General features: G+C 30.7%; 1 protein-coding gene and 1 pseudogene across 1 annotated transcript; one reads left to right on the top strand and one right to left on the bottom strand.

Moving 5' to 3' along the window:
* The first annotated feature begins 748 nt into the window (after positions 1–748).
* Positions 749–2,754, top strand: LOC139844804 (mediator of RNA polymerase II transcription subunit 31-like). The gene is made up of 6 exons (XM_071835029.1): positions 749–795; positions 916–1,013; positions 1,496–1,592; positions 1,725–1,803; positions 1,885–2,153; positions 2,508–2,754. The coding sequence occupies exons 1-6, from the start codon at positions 749–751 to the stop codon at positions 2,518–2,520; spliced, it is 603 nt and encodes a 200-aa protein (XP_071691130.1). The 3' UTR covers positions 2,521–2,754.
* A 3,313-nt stretch (positions 2,755–6,067) lies between these two features.
* Positions 6,068–23,698, bottom strand: part of LOC139840818 (receptor-like protein EIX2) — an 83,984-nt pseudogene continuing 66,353 nt past the window's right edge.

Raw genomic sequence — 23,698 nt, 5'->3', positions numbered from 1 at the left:
ATATATAACAATTATCGTGTTTTTCGAGCGTATTTTGAGGTTTTAGCTATTGGGGTTTAGATATTAGGGTTTAGATATTAGGGTTTAGATATTAGGGTTTAGAAATTTAGGGTTTAGAGTTTAGATTTAGGGTTTAGATTTAGGATTTAGATTGAGTTTTTAACACGAACGGTTTAGAGTTTAGGGTTTAGGGTTTAGGGTTTAGGGTTTATGGAATAAACCCAAAACACCAAACCCTAAACCCTAAACCCTAAACTCTAAATCGGGCTAAATTTTACTTCACAAAACATGAAAAAAAAAAAAAAACGTTCATATTCTTCACGAACAATATTATCTTGAATGTTATTTTTGTCGATCGTTTTCCCGCCTAAATAATAACATTCATCACGAAGTGTCTCTTCTAAATGTTCATATTTTTGTGTGATCTTGATGCCGGAAAAAAAAAATTCAAAAAAACGATTTTTTTTTTTTTTGCTTTCCCCCGCTTCCCCCCGATTGGTTACTTACCCATTGATCCTGCCCCTATATATATATAAATATATTTACATATTTATTTACACATTATTGTTCGTGAATCGTTGGGAATAGTCAAAGGTTAACTGGATATATGAACATAGTTCCAAAATTTTCGAGACTCAACATTATAGACTTTGCTTATCGTGTCGAAATCATATAAAGATTAAGTTCAAATTTGGTCGGAAATTTCTGAGTCGTCACACTTATCTTTAAGTCATTGGCCAGTGAATGCATGGTTTCAGGTCAAGAAACTAATGGCTCCTTGAATGATCACAGCTCGTAAGCTTCTGTTTTTAATTTACTTGTAATATGTGGTATATTTTGTTTCCATGAAGTTGATTTAAATAGGCATATGAATTTGATATGATTAATGCGGCCATAGTTTAATTAACGTTTCAGTCCTAAAAAGGTATACAAAGATCCAGATGATGGGCGACAAAGATTTTTGCTTGAACTCGAATTTGTACAGTGTCTCGCGAATCCAACTTATATCCACTGTAAGTTCGAGTTATAATGGAATTTACATATGTGATATAGTGATGTGGTTTCCACGTTTGAAACTGTGTTCAGGAGTATTGAACAGATAGCGGAAGTGGTACTGATTTGTTTTATGATAATTGTTAGTCACAAATAAAGAGATACGGAGTAATAATAGGGGATTTTTGGATGTGTGTTTTGGCAATGAAACTATGTGATATTACATAACTAAAATATGTATTCTATACCCTTTAAGTTGTACAGTTGTAATCGGAATATCTAATGTTCTACAAATACAAACTAAATATGGAGTGAATAGATTAAGTTACTAGAAAAGAATTTAAAGGAAGGAATGTGTAAAATAAGATCATAAGTCTCTTTATTATCATAAGTGGCTTTAAATAGGTAGCCTTAGTTTTTCCTAAAGCAATCGGTTTTATTGCATTAAGAAGCTTTGAGTTTGTTGAATCGGCATGAATAACACATAAAATTGCTAATGCAGATTTAGCTCAGAACCGTTATTTTGAAGATGAAGCTTTCATTGGCTACTTGAAGTACCTTCAATATTGGCAACGACCAGAATACATATTATTTATTATGTACGTTGTACATGCATATGTTGTTTTAGGCTAATAATTTAATCTTTCTTTTTTACAATTTATATCGAAGTCATCCTTGATTCAGTTTAATATTTTGTTAATTAATATCTGCTTATTGTTGGACAATCATAGGTATCCTCATTGTCTCTACTTTCTTGAACTTCTCCAAAATGCAAGCTTCCGCAGTGCGATGGCACATCCGGCCAATAAGGTTGCATCATACAAAACAACTCATCTATTTATAACTTTTATAATTCTTATGATTTTGTTTGTATGTTATGGATCTTTTTAGGAGCTAACACACAGGCAGCAGTTCTATTTTTGGAAGAACTACAGAAATAATCGTCTGAAACATATATTACCAAGACCCCTTCCTGAGCCTACGCCGCCTGCACCGCCATCTAACGCGCTTCCACCGCCAACGACCGCCACCATGGCCGCTGCTTCTGTACGTGTGTCTGCACTACCTCCTGTACCATCACCAATGCAGTATGGGGTACCTTCGGGCCCACCCCTAATGAAAAATGACCCGAGGAGTGGGATCGATAGAAGAAAGAGGAAGTAAAACCTTTTCTCTGTATGTTCATACTGTTGGCATAAACAATTTTCCGTTACGATTTTTTGTTAGAGCCTTAGAGGTGACAAAATGAGTTGGGCAGGTGGGTTGGGTACAGGTAACTTTTTAGAACGGGTCAAGTTGTGTTGGGGTGAACCCACAAACATTCGTTGTCTATTCTTTAACCAACTCTTACAAATGTATAATGAAAAAAAAAATGAATTACAACTTCAAAAATATAATAATTCTGAAGGGTTGACCTGGTATAATTGGGTTGAAATTGGCACCTCCACTTTAATTTCCATTCTTAAGTATGTAATGTGTTAAATAGTCAGTAATCGAACACTTTTTATTTGCAGGAAAGACGGATAATTCGCAAGTAATATAGGATGCTTATCAGTTGATGAAACCGGATACCTTGAGAACATTCCAGTTCATGTTAGTTGCATGTTCATATTGTTGAAAATTGTAGTGCCTACATATTAAAAAATATTAAGAAAGATGCATCTATATCCACATCTCTGCATTTTTACGTTAATGGGATGTCAGTCCAATATTACTTTGTTTTGGGTTCTTCATTAATGTTTACTTGCACTCTATGCTTAATCTCGTAATTTATGGTTCATAGAACACTTTTTATAACAAATTTTGTTTTCATAAATAGTATTATATTATAGTACTGTATTTTAATCTTCATGAATTTAGAGTTAGGAGCTTGAAATTAGCCTTCATGTTAATGGAATCATGATTGGAACCCATTTAGAGTTTCAAAACGGCCCTAAAATGCAGCTCTCCTTGCTCAAAAACTCCAAAAATGCTTTTATAGGTCGGCTGAAAATTTGGGCTGAAACAGCGAAAATGCTCCTCATTTGCCATTAGATGCGCCGCATTTAATGGCCGAAAGGTGAATGTGCCGCATTTTCCATTAGATGCGCCACATTTGCCATCAGATGCGCCGCATTTTTGTACATGCAAAGATTCTGGTACTGAAAGGTTCAATTTACACTATAGATTTGCCGCATTGGCCATTTTGATGCGACGCATTTGCTGTTTTGCACTTTTTCTTCATTTTCACTCCAAACCTTACTTTGATCATTTCTTAGGCTCAAATCTTGAATCCTCTGCACAAATATGATCTCTTGGATTACTTTTGCCCCACAATGACCAAATACCACAAACCGCTCACTAACAATCACAAATTGTATGGAAATGTCACGAAAGTAGGGACATATTGCGAAGATAAATATGTATATTTTGAGCAATATCATGATGCAACTCATCACACCAAGGAAATTTAACACCATCACCCCATGTTACAGGCGTGATAGTGGCGCGATGCCTTTACAATCCGGTCATGCTGCTGCGTTAACGATGGTCTAATAGGTTTTAACCATGATAAACTACTATATCAGTGTCACATCAATATTTTCTTCCTCCACTACAAATGAATAATAAATAATTCTCAACTATGACATCATTTGTCCCAATCACATAATCTGTATTATTTTTATTAGATTTATAATTATAATTATTAATATTATTTAAACATAAAATAAAATAAATATTAAAAGCTAAAAATACTTTAATAAATTAAAAGAACATTATATGTCAAATGAAACTAAACTTAAAGAATACAAGATAATTAAAATGCGACATAGTTAAAAAACGAGAAATGAACTAAATAAATCAACTAAAACTATTATTCGCTTTCGAATTCTTCAAACTACTTGACATATTTCTTTTTAAGTTTCGTTCTAGTTTTTATTACGATCCGATATTTGTAGGGTGGTAAGTCAGTTAATACCAATTGAGAGAGAAGTTTAAAACTTTTTAACATCGCACGAGTAATGTTTTCCTCTATAGCTTATCCATTACTCATTCGGTAGCTTTCACATAATCAATAATCTTTTGTCGGGATTTCTCAACCGACAGGCGAGATGCCATATCCGACGAACCCGTCTCTTTGGACTCTTAGAATAACTTGGTGGACGACGGATTAGATGACTAAATACAGGCGCAAATGGACTATATCTTATCCAATTGTCAGATTTTCATAAACATGGACCTAACGCTCTGCCAGGATGCGACTATATGTGTCAGTTCAAGGTTGTTTCGGTGGGCTCTTTTTTCTTTCAAATCTTCGGTTCTCCGGGTTCAGGTTCGACTTTCCATGTCTCAATTTGACTTTTGAAAGACTTTTTTTCTCAAGTTTGATTTTAAATATGTTTGTTTGTATTACTCTGTAATATTGAGTGCAATTTATATTAGTAGACTTAGTTTTAAAAGTGTTTTCATTTGCATTATTTCATCATATATCATATAACACAAACAAAAATATATAGCATTAAAATTGAAAAAGAAGACCTTCAAAAATTAAAATGAAACAGTTTTTTTTTTTTTTTGGACAGAAGGAGTATATATACAAATGCTAACATGTATTTTGCTTCTTCTACCATGAAAGTACGTATCAGAAATCATATTACAAAGCTTCAATCCTACAAGTTATAATCTATATATATATATATATATATATATATATATATATATATATATATATATATATATATATATATATATATATATATATATATATATATATATATATATTAAGATTTCCTAAAAAGATTTTTTGTAGATTTTATAAATTTTGTCAGGATAATAACGTTTTATCCTGTGGAAGTCTAGTATTATACCCGTAGCGTCATGGGCACCACTAGTTTAAAAGTTTTTAGTAAAAAATATCTTTTAAATTGTATAGGACGAGTTGTAATTCCTTGAATCCAATAATTTGCTTGAAATCTAACGAACCAATCATAGCGCGACATGTGGCACGACAATCACATGTGATTGAAAAAAAAAATTAATTTTTTTTAAAAAAAAGTTTAATTTTTTTTTAAATTTAACATTTCAAATCCAATCACATGTGATTGTAAAAACCAAATCACATGTGATTGTAAAACACAATCACATGTGATTCTGCATGTCAAATCCAATCACATGTGATTGGAAAAAAAAATTCAAATTTTTTTTTCTTCAAATAAAAATTTCAACCGGAAACCGACTTTAATTCGGTGATTTGATCAAGTTTGTTAGCGTTTCGTGATCATATCTTTAAAATTTCAGACTTTAATTTCGGTGATTTGATCAAAAACTTGGCGTTTAAAGGTTTTAGCACAAATTTACTGAAATTAGTCATTTTACTAAAAAAAAAAAAATTCAAACATATGTGATTGGTTTTGACATGCAGAATCACATGTGATTTACTGCATGTCAAATTCATTCACATGTGATTGAAGAAAAAAAAATTCAAAAAAAAATTTTCAAAAAAAAAAAATTTTCAAATTTTTTTTTTAATTTATTTATTTTTTTTATTTTTTTTTAAATCACATGTGATTATCGCGCCACGTGTCGCACTCTGATTGGTCCCTTGAATCTCAACTTAAAAGTTGGTTTCATTTGAATATTCCTCTGTATAGGACAACTAAATTTAACCGCAGGACCCATATATTTTTCAAATTTATATTTTCTTTTAAATTGTTTATAAGACACCACTAAATTTAACGACTCAGACACAATATATTTTTCGAGTTTTAAGTTTTTTTTAAGTAAATTATCACTAAAATAACATTCATGAAATCGTAGTGAAAAGAAATTTCGGGACCCATTGCGTTTTAGTCGTGAAATCGCAGCCTGTTTAATGCCTATAAATAATTTGGCCAGAGTACTTATCATGAAATCGTAAGTTCTTTTTTGTGTGAAATGGTAAGTTTTGCGGGTCAAATCTGCAACTTTTTCAAAATAGGGTAAAGCGTTATGGACACTTCCAGAAAATCGCTAAAATGATTAATATTCCTTTCCAATATACGTACATGTATGTAATACGACAATATGACTATTTAGTTTTAACTCTAACCTGTTATTAACCACTTGGGTGACTCGAGCTGCTAGCTTCATCACACGACTCCATTTTCAGGCCTGCAAAACAAAGAGATATAAAGGTTGAAGCTGTGAAATTACATAAATGAAAATCATATATTAAAGAGATGTGTTTGAACCACTAATTACCGTTGGGTTGACCGTAGACGTATTGTGACAACTCTGACCGTCGTTTAATATCTTCATCTAAGCTAAGAATTTCATCAAGTGGTTTACTTCTAAAGCCTACATGTTACAGATAACAAGATTAAATCAGAAAGCCATGTTAAATTCAACAAAAATTCAATTCATAGGAGACACTGAGACAGTATTTTTTGGGACATATGGAGTAGTTACCGTTAGTGATAACTAGAAAAAATTCGACCGCGCGTTGCTGTGGTTGTATTCAACGCGCGGTCATATTTGTATATACGTTGTTTGGTACCTTATATATCTAATAGGTTGGGTTGTTTGTTGGACATGTACGTATATGTATGAAATATAGCTCGAAATATTTAGAGTTTTTTTGACGATGTCCGTTTCGCGTATAGTTAGTCGCGTTGTGTTCGTAAAATAATATCGAGTTGAACGGTGGTCTCGGAAAAATTTAGCTCGCACCGAGCGAGAATATAGGGCCTGTTATTTAGTGTTTTTTTAACGATGCCCGTTTCGCGCATAGTTAGTCCTGTTGTGTCCATCTGATTTTTTCGAGTTGAACGGTGGTCTTGGAAAAATTTAACTCGGACCGAGCGAGAAGATAGGGCCCGTTAAAAATACGGGTGGAATCAATTTCTTTTGTTTTTTTTAAAATTATATATTTACGCTTTTTACCCCTGAAAAAGTAGAAAGTTTGGGGGTTGTTGTGGATATGAACCCGAATTTGAGGGGCCGTGTGTAGTGTGAACGCAAACTTAAAACGACATTTGGATAAAACTAAAACTACAATTTCTTTCATGCATATTAGTACAATTTCTTCCATGCATATTAGTATGTAGGGAAATAATTGATGAATAAAAGTCGGCCGTTAACTGCTTTTCATCGATCGAACACTTTCTTTAGAATAAGTTCTGTGTTTTAACAAGAAGAACTTAAAATTTAACTCCTAATTGTAAATGGAGAAATATCATAATCCATGGTTAAGAAGACTTACAAGGTAGAATGAGATGAAATAAATGTTGAAGCTTGATCCTCGTTTTGTTAAGAAATCGATAATACACATTTCTCCATCGTTTGCTAACGAGTAACGGTGCAATAACGATCCGAAAACCAACAACTACTCTAACGAGCGTAAATATCACTAGGATCCAATCAACGCCATTAGATTCATCAGAATCTTCGTTAGGTCGTCCTTTACGATCATCAGTATTTGGTAAGCATGAAGGAAGAGGATGTTGGGAAATTACGGTCTCACTAATTCCCACCACCCAGCCCAACAATAACAGTAAAGAAATAATAACAATACACAACACAAGATTTAACGTGGAAACTCCAAAACAGGAGAAAAATCACCGGCCCCCAAAGAGAGAAATACACTATATCACAAATTGTTACAATGATATAGACAACTCTCTTAAGCCAACTACACTCTTCAAAATATTTAACTAATACAACTCTGAAACAAGGGTAAGAAAGAAAGAAATAATCAAATACTTAAAGTGTATTGATTGGTGCAATTTGAAATGAAGACTTAACCCCTCTTTTATAACCAAGCAAGTCCCCTCCAACTTTTTCCTCTCACCTATGTGGGATAACATCCTTCACAAATACTATGCAACCATATCCAATTCTTCTAACCAAAACTATATCCAATAAATCTCCACCTTTTGGATAGAAGAAGATAACCATGCTTCCATATTGCAAGGATAACCGATGTAGACGCTTCCTCGACGACAACTTCAAGATCCTCATCTTCATGTCGTTGACATTATCTCTCAAGAGATAAAACTTGCATCTTCATCGAACATTGTCAAGACCCGACAATCATTGTCATAATAGACAACCATAACTCTAAACAGAATTATCATACCCCACCATAAAGAGTATCACACTTAGAATATCACATCTCAAGCATTTCACCTCGGCACATGTTGTATAACCAGCTGAACAGTTATGGTGTGTGATGACCCGGGAATTTTCGACCAAATTTAAATTTAATCTTTATATGATTTTGACAAGATAAGTAAAATATGTAATGTTAAGTCTCGGAAACTTTGGAAACTATATTCATGTAATCATTTAACTTTGAACTGTGCTCATGTATACATTTGACCTCTGACTAGTCCCGATGATTCACGAACGTTTGTTTATAAATAAATATGTATATTTATATAAACGTACGTATATATATATATATATATATATATATATATATATATATATATATATATATATATATATATATATATAATTGAACATTATAAAATAAACATTAAAATTAAAAAAAAAATTGTGAATTAAGATATAAAATAATTAAAATGAACTTATGTATAAATATATGATCCTTATATATAATTATTATATGTATATTGCAATATATGTTAAAATGTATAAAAACTTAATATTCAATATTAGTTCTATGATACACATTATGTAGTAATATTATACAAGCAATAAAATATAATACTAAAATACTAAATTTAATTATTAATTGTTAAAATAAAATTGTTGTTTCTTTTAATATTAATATCAATACTATTATTATTATGATTATTATTTGTAGATAAGAAATATGATATATTACATAATTAACAATAGATAACACAAGTTAAAGTATAGATATTAACATTATTAATTAATACATCAATATGGTTAAAAATATATATTAACATATTGATTTATTCATTTATACTAAATATATTATGAAATCAGGTATATACAAATATTTACATATAAAATTCAGTTACATTTAAAAAAAAATAGATATGCAGATAAATATATATACTACAGTTATTATGATGATTATTATTATTAATAAATTTAATTGTTATTAACATTAAGTTATATAAATATAAATATAAATATAAATATAAAAAAAAGTCATTCGCTATCTGCTATCTGCTATCTGCTATCTGCTATCTAAATTTGTTATCTATATATATTTATATATTTTTTTCTTTCACCTACTCCACTTTTTGTTTTCTTCCATACCCTTGATATATAGCTGTTATCTATATATCTGTTATCAGTATAATATATCCCAACCATTTTTTTTATCTTCTTCTGCCTTTTCTTCTGTTGCCCTGTAACCTGTCGACAATCAACAACCCAACTTGATCAATTATTACTTTCATATTAATCATCCAATTTCAATATATGTGTGTCTTCTGTCGATAAAGGGAATCAAATAGAAATGTAAACATTTTTTTTTCCCTTCTTGCCTTGTTCCTTCTCTGCACGAACACTTTTTATTCATAATCCAATTTTGAATGAGTTTGCAAAATCTTTAAAAGCAATGTTGTTAGGAATCCATCACTCAGGCTACTTGCAAAATCCCAACTTCCAACTCCTCATAACCACTTCGAATTTCAAGGTCAAAGTTTTGAAAATAAAGGTCAACAAAATTGTTCTTGCAGAAATTTGAGTTTGTTGTTGAGAATTACCGAAAATTAACGATCCCAATAGTTTCAAAAGGTGGATTGAAACAAATTTCGTTTTATAACTTCTGCCTAAAACATTGCAAATCTCGAAATCAATTTTTTTTCCTTCTTACTTCGAACAGCAGTCGCTGTTTTTTTTTCTTTTTATATTTTTTTTTCGTTTATTAATTCATTATCTTACTTGTGAATGATTATATTTTGTTTAAATATCTTAAGATTAAGTAAACAACTAAAAGATTGAGGGGTATTAAGTTTCTCGATCGTGTAATAGAAGAAGGAGGAGGTGAGGAAGAAACAGAAATATAAAACGAGTTATATTTATATTCTTTGGGTAGAATTTCAGAAAAACATGATTGGAAGAGTGGTCTTGAGTATTGATGGGGTAGCGAGGGGTCTCGGGTTCAATTCTGTGCTGGGACATTCTTTTTGATTGAAAGCTTATTAAGGTAGTCCTTTTATTTCTATTATGATTATTATTATTATAAATATGATTATTATAGTTATTGTTATTAATATTAGTATTGTAATTATTATTGTTAAGAATACTACTAATATATGTAATAAATATCAATTATCAATTATTATTATTAGGTATTAGTAATATTATGAATATCATTAATATAGTTATTACTATCATTAGCGTTATTACTAGTATTATATTTTTAGTATTATTATTAATAATCTTATAAATATTATCATCATTGATAATATTATTAATTTGTAATGTCTTTATGTATTTTTGTTATTATAGTTACTAATATTGTTATTAACTTTATCATATTAATATTGTATGTATTATTAATAACATTACCAAAAATTATCATTTTAAGTATTATTATCACTAGTATGATTATGATTATGATTATTATTATTATCATTTTATAAATATTAGAACTATTATTATTAACATAAGTATATTATTAGTATTAGTATCATTTTCTATAATTATTAGAATTATTAATATCGGCATAAGTATTATTATTAATAGTATCACCTTTATTAAAATGATTATCATTAACGAGTATTGTTATTATTAAAAATTAATATAATCATTACTAAAAAGTATCATTGCTTTGAATATGTATTTTTTTATATATATAAAAACTATTATAAATACTATTAATATTATTATTAAGAAAATTATTATTTTATCAGTATACTTATTCTACTATTATTATAACTATATTATGTAGACAAAAGATTTCTTAAATAAAAAGATATATAATATAAAACTTAAGTATATTAAAAATTTTTGCTTATTTAAATATATATAAAATAACATATAATTTATCAATATAAAAATTAATTCACTAATAATAATAATATATATTCGATTATGATTATATATGTATTAATGAATAATCAAATGATATAGGTTCGTGAATCCGAGGCCAACCCTGCATTGTTCAATATAATCATATGTATTTTTACTACAAAATACATTAGGTGAGTTTCATTTGCCCTTTTTACTCTTTACGTTTTTGGGCTGAGAATACATGCAAATGCTTTATTAACTATTTTACAATAATTATATGCGTGAGTTTCATTTGCTCCCTTTTACTCATTACATTTTTGGGCTGAGAATACATGCACTGTTTTAATAACTGTTTTACAATATTTATAAGCGTGAGTTTCATTTGCTCCCTTTTACTCATTACATTTTTGGGCTGAGAATACATGCACTGTTTTAATAACTGTTTTACAATATTTATAAGCGTGAGTTTCATTTGCCCTTTTTACTCTTTACGTTTTTGGGCTGAGAATACATGCAAATGCTTTATTAACCATTTTACAATAATTATATGCGTGAGTTTCATTTGCTCCCTTTTACTCATTACATTTTTAGGCTGAGAATACATGCATTGTTTTAATAACTGTTTTACAATATTTATAAGCGTGAGTTTCATTTGCTCCCTTTTACTCATTACATTTTTGGGCTGAGAATACATGAACTGTTTTAATAACTGTTTTACAATATTTATAAGCGTGAGTTTCATTTGCTCCCTTTTACTCATTACATTTTTGGGCTGAGAATACATGCACTGTTTTAATAACTGTTTTACAATATTTATATGCGTGAGTTCATTGATTCCCTTTTTATATATATTTTTGGGACTGAGAATACATGCGCTGTTTTTATAAATGTTTTACGATATAGACACAAGTAATCGAAACTACATTCTATGGTTGAATTATCGAAATCGAATATGCCCCTTTTTATTAAGTCTGGTAATCTAAGAATTAGGGAACAGACACCCTAATTGACGCGAATCCTAAAGATAGATCTATCGGGCCCAACAAGCCCCATCCAAAGTACCGGATGCTTTAGTACTTCGAAATTTATATCATGTCCGAAGGAGGATCCCGGAATGATGGGGATATTCTTATATGCATCTTGTTAATGTCGGTTACCAGGTGTTCAATCCATATGAATGATATTTTGTCTCTATGCATGGGACGTATATTTATGAGAACTGAAAAATGAAAATCTTGTGGTCTATTAAAATGATGAAAATGATTATTTATGTTAAACTAATGAACTCACCAACCTTTTGGTTGACACTTGAAAGCATGTTTATTCTCAGGTATGAAAGAAATCTTCCGCTGTGCATTAGCTCATATTAGAGACATTACTTGGAGTCATTCATGGCATATTTCAAAAGACATTGCATTTGAGTCGTTGAGTTCATCAAGATTATTATTAAATCAATTATAGTTAGATGTATTATGAAATGGTATGCATGCCGTCAACTTTCGATGTAATGAAAGATTGTCTTTTCAAAAACGAATGCAATGTTTGTAAAATGTATCATATAGAGGTCAAGTACCTCGCGATGTAATCAACTGTTGTGAATCGTTTATAATCGATATGGACTTCGTCCGGATGGATTAGGATGGGTCTTTACAGTTGGTATCAGAGCGGTGGTCTTAGCGAACCATGTCTGCATTAGTGTGTCTAACTGATAAGTCGTTAGGATGCACTAGTGAGTCTGGACTTCGACCGTGTCTGCATGTCAAAAGTTTTGCTTATCATTTTGTGTCAAAAATTACCTGCTTATCATTCTTAGAGAATCACTTCCTTATCATTCTTAGTCTAGACACGTTTTACTGCATTGACTGCATGAATAGTGTATAGACAAAATTCATATCTTAGCGTATCTGTTACTGTAACTTTGCCTAACAACTTCCGTAGATTCCTCCGTAACTTATGGGATTTTAGTATTATATATGCATATGTAAATTATGTATTGCAGGGTACTAATCTACATCCTATAATCTATTTCTTATCGAGAATCCTTCATCTGATCGTACGAGATGAATCCTGCAACCAGTTCGAGTCCCTCAGATTCCGATAGCTATTCCGATAGTTATTCCGACAGCTATTCCGACATAGATATTCACCTAAGCTCCGAAAACAGCATCATCGGCATGAATCAACCAATCAGCCATTATCAATTCATCTGATGGGTTCGTAGTCGACTTAACTAATGGAAACGTGCAGAAGGCAATCCCTTCCACCAACCAAATTCACCTCACAATGAACCTGAAGCGTTTACCGACGAACTTGTTCGAGACACCATTTTCAGTCTCATTTCCAGGGTAACTCAATAAGATTATATTCTATCCACAATTCTGAACCTTATTCATCCGCTCGTTCCGACCGACAATCATCCTGGAGTAATAAGTCAACGAACTTCGCGCTCGAATAATCAATTAGGAGAATATGGTGCAAAATGTACCAGCTTCAGCAACATCACCGGCACCAACCGTACCATCAATAACAGTACCAGTACCATCAACAATCCATGCCTCAACATCTCATTCTGTATCTCGAGTATAATCACCGTTCTACGTATCGATCTACATCAATTATCTTCATTCTTCATGGCAATTATGTAATCTCTAAAGTCTTAGAGATTATTTATTCTAGCTCAAACCGAAAATCAAATGAGTTTAATATTATATTGACTCATTAAATCCACGATTACATCTGAAGAAAATATATATGTATATATGTTTTCATAAAGATTGTAATTAAAAATTCTTTCGTACAAACTGTTAATGATGAAAATATTTTAACGGGTAGGTAATACCCGAGGAATATTTAGATTTCACATTAATAAGTTACACGGTACATTCTTCGAACCTGATTCAACGGTCAATCACCATCCTACTTACATCCACAGATATACGAATCTAATTCACCACAGAATAACCATTTTCATTCAATTTCATATTTGGATTTTGACCTATCAGAATCCAACACGTGGCATAATGAAGAAATAATGGACACAATAAAAATTGATTAGAAACAGACTAATTAACAATATGAAATTTTGTTAAGAATCCACGCTAACAAGATCCTAGCTAACTGTTCCTAGCTAACTGTTTATTCCGTATTACATTTTATTTTATCGCAATTTATTTATCGCAATTTAATTATCGCAATTTATTTATCGCAGTTTATTTATCGCAATTTATATTCTCGCAATTTTATTTATTGTCATTTAATTTCTGTTATTTATTTTACGCACTTTAAATATCAGGACACGTATACAAGGTTTTGACATATCATATCGACGCATCTATATATATTATTTGGAATCACCATAGACACTCTATATGCAGTAATGACCGAGTTCTCTATACAGGGTTGAGGTTGATTCTATAATAATATATATACTTTGAGTTGTGATCGAGTCTGAGACGAATACGGGTCACGATACGTATTAATTAATTCGAATATTATATATTAAACAATATATGAATTATTGGACTGTTAATTATGGACTATCGACTGTGGACTAATAAGATTGGACAATTAAAAATGAATTAAAATATTGATTATAACATATGAAACTAAACAATTCTTCAAGTTTGCCACTTGATTTCATCTTAAACCTCATTTGTATCTGGACGATTACAATCTGTGTTCAAACTTTTCATAATTCCTGAAAACACCTCAATCGAGAGGATGAACCAACTGCACTTCATTTACGGAAGAAAAGATTGATGCATATTGTTATGCACCTGAAAACACTCGGAATCTGAGTAAACGTTTAACACATATCAGTGCTAGCTCCTTTGGCGGTGTTATTATCGAAAATAACATTTCAATTCTTTTCAAATTAGTCTATTTTGTCACAGCTCCAACAAGTCAACTTCGACTTTTCGTTCTAAACAACCTTATTATAACCTTGATATATATGCGTGCTCTTTTATTGTTACCGGAGAACCTTTTATATTCCATCATATTACCAGCAGACGTACCAGCAACCTCGTCGCTCCTTGGTTTAAATCTCTTCGAAAAATCACTATATTTATCTATTGAAGTCTCATCATGTACTCATCCGCATCTTGTAACAAGAATTGCCATACCAATTACCGGGAATCAGCAAATCTGTATTGTGAGTCTCGCAACGTTTCCACATCAACAGTTATATGTATCCATATAACATTTATCTCTTAGAATTATGATCTTCCATTCTGAGATTCTGAAAAGCACTCAGTTTACGAATCGATACTCTGAATGTTGAAAAAGCTGAATGAAGCAGCAGAAACTGTAGGCAACCGTAAACGACCTTAGTCGTCGGAAGTTTGATGATAAAGAATAATATGTTGGAAAAGCTCAGAAACGTTGGAACTGGAAAACGGATAAAGTTAATCATGAAGGAAACCAAGGACAAATACAAGGACCATACCCTATATTCAAAGAATCCAGATAATTTTGGATCCGTTGAAATCTTTAGAGAATATCTTGCTCCGAAGTCATGTTAAAATCTTGCGGAAAATCTTTCTCCATCAAACATCGAACTTAGAAATTTCAAAATATCATCATCAATATCTTCGATATTTCTGAGGATATTTTCATAAATATTCTCGTCCGAAATTATATACCTCTTAGTGCTTTCTGTGTATCATTATATTGGAAACATTCAATAGAAAATTTAGTACCGAAAAGCGGATTATGTGAGACTATGAAGGAAGCCGTGGACAAATCACAAAGAATAAGTTTGACTTCAAAGAATCCAAATGATTCAATGCCTGCTAAAGTCTTCAGCGAATATCTTGCTCCTTACTCTAAACCCTTGCGGACAATAGTTTCTATCATCCTTTGATCTTAGATATTCCGAGATATTATCGTATCTTTCATTATAAATATCCTCGATACTTCTGAATATATTTTCATAACTAATCTTATCTGAAGTCATTAATCTCTTCGTACTATCAGTGTTACATCATATAGAAACTGTTAGTTTCTATATTCTGTAAACTTTCGAGCTTAAAATATGAATGTTATTGAAGTAATGTTGGGAACTGAAGCATGAGTTAGTATAATATAATGACACTTGATCAACGTGATTATATTACAGTAAGTCATGCTGAGTTTCTAATGGAACGTGATGATTCACAGGTCATAACGTCATCATGTGCTATGTTACATAACTCTTTCATTCTGCTTAACTTCTGAACATATCAAGAAAATACATTTTTGATAGTTCTATTCTTAGTGATTCTGGTAATTTCACAAATCAAATCGTGCTATTACGTTCTTCCTCGTTAAGAACATTAAGTTCATTTTGAAACTTCATACCTACGAATTCTGGACCGTTACTCGCTTTACTAGAGGTTGAGAAGATAATAAAATGACAAAGAGCTCCGATATATAAGGGAAAATAAAAAAAAAACCCAACAACAACACCGAAATTACAAACTGTGGATATCAGTGCGTATAGCAATATAAAGACACGGGAGGATTATAAATACAATAATCCCTAGAGCATAGTAGAAATAAACAGATTCTTCCAGTAGGAGTTGGAAAAGAAGAATGATCATTGCAATAGTCAGAATAAGAACAAGGATTAGAACCGGATTAAGCATTATTATAATCTTTTGAATATATAAACTGGGAAAGAAGGTATAGAAGTGGTGGAAACTAATGGAACGAAAAAGGTAAATTTATAATGGAAATATCAGACAGAGTAATCGAAACAGATCACCGTATTTAATTAGAGAGATCTTAATTCCCTTATTCGCCGAAGGATCAGATCTAATAGATTTCCAAGATTTTCTTTTAAATCCCTTGAATTCCGGAATTCAACCAAAACAACGTCAAAAGTTAAGACGCATCCTGTTTTCTAAATTCAATCGTGACTACGTCAAAAGTTAAGATGTATCTTACTTTCAAAATTCAACCCTGACTCTGTCAAAAGTTACGACAAATCTTTACTTATTCTATCTCAATCTTTTGTGATAATTTCACTCGTACGCTTCGAATAATTGAGTGGTTTTATTCAAATCACCTAATGGTGATAAAACTTTAATTATTGACTCATATTCGTCATGAAAACATTTTTATTGTTAGCCATGACGACCACACTCAAATTTCGGGACGAAATTTCTTTAACGGGTAGGTACTGTGATGACCCGGGAATTTCCGACCAAATTTAAATTTAATCTTTATATGATTTTGACAAGATAAGTAAAATATGTAATGTTAAGTCTCGGAAACTTTGGAAACTATATTCATGTAATCATTTAACTTTGAACTGTGCTCATGTATACATTTGACCTCTGACTAGTCCCGATGATTCACGAATGTTTGTTTATAAATAAATATGTATATTTATATAAATGTACGTATATATATATATATATATATATATATATATATATATATATATATATATATATATATATATATATATATATATATATATATATATATATATATATATATATATATATATATATATAATTGAACATTATAAAATAAACATTAAAATAAAAAAAAATTGTGAATTAAGATATAAAATAATTAAAATGAACTTATGTATAAATATATGATCCTTATATATAATTATTATATGTATATTGCAATATATGTTAAAATGTATAAAAACTTAATATTCAATATTAGTTCTATGATACACATTATGTAGTTATATTATACAAGCAATAAAATATAATACTAAAATACTAAATTTAATTATTAATTGTTAAAATAAAATTGTTGTTTCTTTTAATATTAATATCAATACTATTATTATTATGATTATTATTTGTAGATAAGAAATATGATATATTACATAATTAACAATAGATAACACAATTTAAAGTATAGATATTGACATTATTAATTAATACATCAATATGGTTAAAAATATATATTAACATATTGATTTATTCATTTATACTAAATATATTATGAAATCAGGTATATACAAATATTTACATATAAAATTCAGTTACATTTAAAAAAAATAGATATGCAGATAAATATATATACTACAGTTATTATGATTATTATTATTATTAATAAATTTAATTGTTATTAACATTAAGTTATATAAATATAAATATAAATATAAATATATAAAAAAAAGTCTTTCGCTATCTGCTATCTGCTATCTAAATCTGTTATCTATATATATTTATATATTTTTTTCTTTCACCTACTCCACTTTTTGTTTTCTTCCATACCCTTGATATATAGCTGTTATCTATATATCTGTTATCAGTATAATATATCCCAACCATTTTTTTTATCTTCTTCTGCCTTTTCTTCTGTTGCCCTGTAACCTGTCGACAATCAACAACCCAACTTGATCAATTATTACTTTCATATTAATCATCCAATTTCAATATATGTGTGTCTTCTGTCGATAAAGGGAATCAAATAGAAATGTAAACATTTTTTTCCCCTTCTTGCCTTGTTCCTTCTCTGCACGAACACTTTTTATTCATAATCTAATTTTGAATGAGTTTGCAAAATCTTTAAAAGCAATGTTGTTAGGAATCCATCACTCAAGCTACTTTCAAAATCCCAACTTCCAACTCCTCATAACCACTTCGAATTTCAAGGTCAAAGTTTTGAAAATAAAGGTCAACAAAATTGTTCTTGCAGAAATTTGAGTTTGTTGTTGAGAATTACCGGAAATTAACGATCCTAATAGTTTCAAAAGGTGGATTGAAACAAATTTCGTTTTATAACTTCTGCCTAAAACATTGCAAATCTCGAAATCAATTTTTTTTTCTTACTTCGAACAGCAGTCGCTGTTTTTTTTTTCTTTTTATATTTTTTTTTCGTTTATTAATTCATTATCTTACTTGTGAATGATTATATTTTGTTTAAATATCTTAAGATTAAGTAAACATCTAAAAGATTGAGGGGTATTAAGTTTCTCGATCGTGTAATAGAAGAAGGAGGAGGTGAGGAAGAAACAGAAATATAAAACGAGTTATATTTATATTCTTTGGGTAGAATTTCAGAAAAACATGATTGGAAGAGTGGTCTTGAGTATTGATGGGGTAGCGAGGGGTCTCGGGTTCAATTCTGTGCTGGGACATTCTTTTTGATTGAAAGCTTATTAAGGTAGTCCTTTTATTTCTATTATGATTATTATTATTATAAATATGATTATTATAGTTATTGTTATTAATATTAGTATTGTAATTATTATTGTTAAGAATACTACTAATATATGTAATAAATATCAATTATCAATTATTATTATTATTATTATTATTATTATTATTATTAGGTATTAGTAATATTATGAATATCATTAATATAGTTATTACTATCATTAGCGTTATTACTAGTATTATATTTTTAGTATTATTATTAATAATCTTATAAATATTATCATCATTGATAATATTATTACTTTGTAATGTCTTTATGTATTTTTGTTATTATAGTTACTAATATTGTTATTAACTTTATCATATTAATATTGTATGTATTATTAATAACATTACCAAAAATTATCATTTTAAGTATTATTATCACTAGTATGATTATGATTATGATTATTATTATTATTATCATTTTATAAATATTAGAACTATTATTATTAACATAAGTATATTATTAGTATTAGTATCATTTTCTATTATTATTAGAATTATTAATATCGGCATAAGTATTATTATTAATAGTATCACCTTTATTAAAATGATTATCATTAACGAGTATTGTTATTATTAAAAATTAATATAATCATTACTAAAAAGTATCATTGCTTTGAATATGTATTTTTTTATATATATAAAAACTATTATAAATACTATTAATATTATTATTAAGAAAATTATTATTTTATCAGTATACTTATTCTACTATTATTATAACTATATTATGTAGACAAAAGATTTCTTAAATAAAAAGATATATAATATAAAACTTAACTATATTAAAAATTGTTGTTTATTTAAATATATATAAAATAACATATAATTTATCAATATAAAAATTAATTCACTAATAATAATATATATATTCGATTATGATTATATATGTATTAATGAATAATCAAATGATATAGGTTCGTGAATCCGAGGCCAACCCTGCATTGTTCAATTGTTCAATATAATCATATGTATTTTTACTACAAAATACATTAGGTGAGTTTCATTTGCCCTTTTTAGTCTTTACGTTTTTGGGCTGAGAATACATGCAAATGCTTTATTAACTATTTTACAATAATTATATGCGTGAGTTTCATTTGCTCCCTTTTACTCATTACATTTTTGGGCTGAGAATACATGCACTGTTTTAATAACTGTTTTACAATATTTATAAGCGTGAGTTTCATTTGCTCCCTTTTACTCATTACATTTTTGGGCTGAGAATACATGCACTGTTTTAATAACTGTTTTACAATATTTATAAGCGTGAGTTTCATTTGCCCTTTTTACTCTTTACGTTTTTGGGCTGAGAATACATGCAAATGCTTTATTAACTATTTTACAATAATTATATGCGTGAGTTTCATTTGCTCCCTTTTACTCATTACATTTTTGGGCTGAGAATACATGCACTGTTTTAATAACTGTTTTACAATATTTATAAGCGTGAGTTTCATTTGCTCCCTTTTACTCATTACATTTTTGGGCTGAGAATACATGCACTGTTTTAATAACTGTTTTACAATATTTATAAGCGTGAGTTTCATTTGCTCCCTTTTACTCATTACATTTTTGGTCTGAGAATACATGCACTGTTTTAATAACTGTTTTACAATATTTATATGCGTGAGTTCATTGATTCCCTTTTTATATATATTTTTGGGACTGAGAATACATGCGCTGTTTTTATAAATGTTTTACGATATAGACACAAGTAATCGAAACTACATTCTATGGTTGAATTATCGAAATCGAATATGCCCCTTTTTATTAAGTCTGGTAATCTAAGAATTAGGGAACAGACACCCTAATTGACGCGAATCCTAAAGATAGATCTATCGGGCCCAACAAGCCCCATCCAAAGTACCGGATGCTTTAGTACTTCGAAATTTATATCATGTCCGAAGGAGGATCCCGGAATGATGGGGATATTCTTATATGCATCTTGTTAATGTCGGTTACCAGGTGTTCAATCCATATGAATGATATTTTGTCTCTATGCATGGGACGTATATTTATGAGAACTGAAAAATGAAAATCTTGTAGTCTATTAAAATGATGAAAATGATTATTTATGTTAAACTAATGAACTCACCAACCTTTTGGTTGACACTTGAAAGCATGTTTATTCTCAGGTATGAAAGAAATCTTCCGCTGTGCATTAGCTCATATTAGAGACATTACTTGGAGTCATTCATGGCATATTTCAAAAGACATTGCATTTGAGTCGTTGAGTTCATCAAGATTATTATTAAATCAATTATAGTTAGATGTATTATGAAATGGTATGCATGCCGTCAACTTTCGATGTAATGAAAGATTGTCTTTTCAAAAACGAATGCAATGTTTGTAAAATGTATCATATAGAGGTCAAGTACCTCGCGATGTAATCAACTGTTGTGAATCGTTTATAATCGATATGGACTTCGTCCGGATGGATTAGGACGGGTCTTTACATGGTGCAACTTCCTGTTTGGCTTTCCCTGGAAGTTTCATCAGCTATAACATCAGTTTTCACCACACAACCTGCACCAATGCCAAACCAGTGCCCATGTGCAATTGTGAAACTGCTAACGAACATCCCTTTCCATGGTGGCACGGACACACCATGAGGATGACGTGACTTCAGAGGAATTCGTCACTCTCCGTAACAACGGAGACAATGTTGGCATCTTTGGAGCCATTTGCCTGATTAGCTCCACCTGGACAATTAACCCTTACATGCCCAGTCTTCCCGCACTTCCAGCATGTCAGATTCTTTCTAGAGTTTCTCTTCTGCCTATCCGAACACAACAGTACCGTAGCTTCTGATGATGAGACTCCGTTACCTTCCAATCTTTTCTCCTCGGATAGGAGCTTGCTAGTAACATCTTCAAACTTCAACGTTTCTTTCCCGTACATTAGAATAGGTTTCATGTGCTCATAGGACGATGATAAAGATAATATCAACCTCAAAGCTTTATCTTCATCATCCGTTTTAACTCCAATAGCCTCCAGTTCCGAAACAATACCTTTAAGAATACTTAGATGATCTGAAATCTTTGAACCCCCATCCATACGCAGAGTATAAAATTGTTCTTTAAGACACAACCTATTTGAGATGCCCTTGCCCTGGTACAACTGCTCTAGTTTAACCCAAAGCTCCTTTGCCGTTGATAACCCGTGCACATTTGCAAGCACGTTTTTTGCAAGACACAAACGAATCGCACTTGCTGCCCTCAAATCCATATCATCCCATTCTTCTTCATCGAACTTACTGCTAGAATCACTGCCAGGAACAAGGGTGGGTTTACCCTTCAATGCCTTGTGTAAACCAGACTGAATCAACACATCCTTGACTTGAACCTGCCATAAGCCAAAATTGATCCTCCCATCAAATTTCTCAACATCGAACCTCATTGGACTGAACTTCAACATCGTATCCGTATCCTATAAACAATACTTTCTCTGATTTTGCTCTCGTTTCGACTGGCCGACAGATGTAGTGGAGTGACGCACAGGATCCGTTAAATTAGAAAATTCAACACCCGGTCCACTACAAATTCTAGACACCACTTACTCCAAATCATAAAAAATATTGTCTAACCAGATTCCCTATACGATCAATAGAACTCGTTTCTGATGTGGACGATCCACTCCCGTGGCAACCACAAAGCATACTCCGACTCCTATAACCGAGACCCCCGTCAAACCTGACGCTCTGATACCAGTTGTTGGGAAATTACGGTCTCACTAATTCCCACCACCCATCCCAACAATAACAGTAAAGAAATAAGAACAATACACAACACAAGATTTAACGTGGAAACTCCAAGACAGGAGAAAAATCACCGGCCCCCAAAGAGAGAAATACACTATATCATAAATTGTTACAATGATATAGACAACTCTCTTAAGCCAAATACACTCTCCAAAATATTTAACTAATACAACTCTGAAACAAGGGTAAGAAAGAAAGAAATAATCAAATACTTAAAGTGTATTGATTGGTGCAATTTGGAATGAAGATTTAACCCCTCTTTTATAACCAAGCAAGTCCCCTTCAAATTTTTCTCCCACCTATGTGGGATAACATCATTCACAAATACTATGCAACCATATCCAATTCTTCTAACCAAAACTATATCCAACAGAGGATACCCACAAAGTCCAGTTCCAATGAAACTAGACTCGACGAACGTTTGAGTCTGCGGGCCCGTTGGGATTATTCCAACAAGATTGTTGTATGATAGGTTCAACGAGTTTAAAGTAGTTAGCACTGTGAAACTCGGAGGAAACTTTCCGTTAAGATGATTAACCGACAGATCTAACGCTTCAAACATTCCCATTTTTTAAAACATGTTGGGAATTTGTCCCATTAAATCATTATGAGATAGATTCAAGTATCTTAACCCCAAAAGTGACAAAAGTTCATTAGGGATTAACCCTGAAAACTTATTATTTGAAATATCAACCGTTGTCACTAGATAAAGGATAGAATCATACGTTGAAACCCGTCCCTTTATCACAAATGACGCACTACCTAAAACTTGATTCTGAAAAAGCGTATCGTACAGAACAATTGGACTTAAGGTTACTATGACAACCCAGAAATTTCTGATAAAATTTAAACAAAATATTTACAT

The sequence above is a fragment of the Rutidosis leptorrhynchoides genome, chromosome 4, assembly GCF_046630445.1.
Source record: "Rutidosis leptorrhynchoides isolate AG116_Rl617_1_P2 chromosome 4, CSIRO_AGI_Rlap_v1, whole genome shotgun sequence".
Lineage (NCBI taxonomy): Eukaryota > Viridiplantae > Streptophyta > Magnoliopsida > Asterales > Asteraceae > Rutidosis > Rutidosis leptorrhynchoides.
The sequence above is the reverse complement of the archived record's forward strand: the minus strand, read 5'-3'. Positions and strand labels throughout refer to the sequence as shown.

Bases quoted from the DNA above. Each gene is read 5' to 3' on its own strand.
- LOC139844804 (XM_071835029.1), top strand. From the start codon at position 749: ATGGTTTCAGGTCAAGAAACTAATGGCTCCTTGAATGATCACAGCTC. The intron at 1,014-1,495 runs GTAAGTTCGAGT...TTGCTAATGCAG, and splicing joins GAATCCAACTTATATCCACT to ATTTAGCTCAGAACCGTTAT. The intron at 1,593-1,724 runs GTACGTTGTACA...GGACAATCATAG, and splicing joins GAATACATATTATTTATTAT to GTATCCTCATTGTCTCTACT.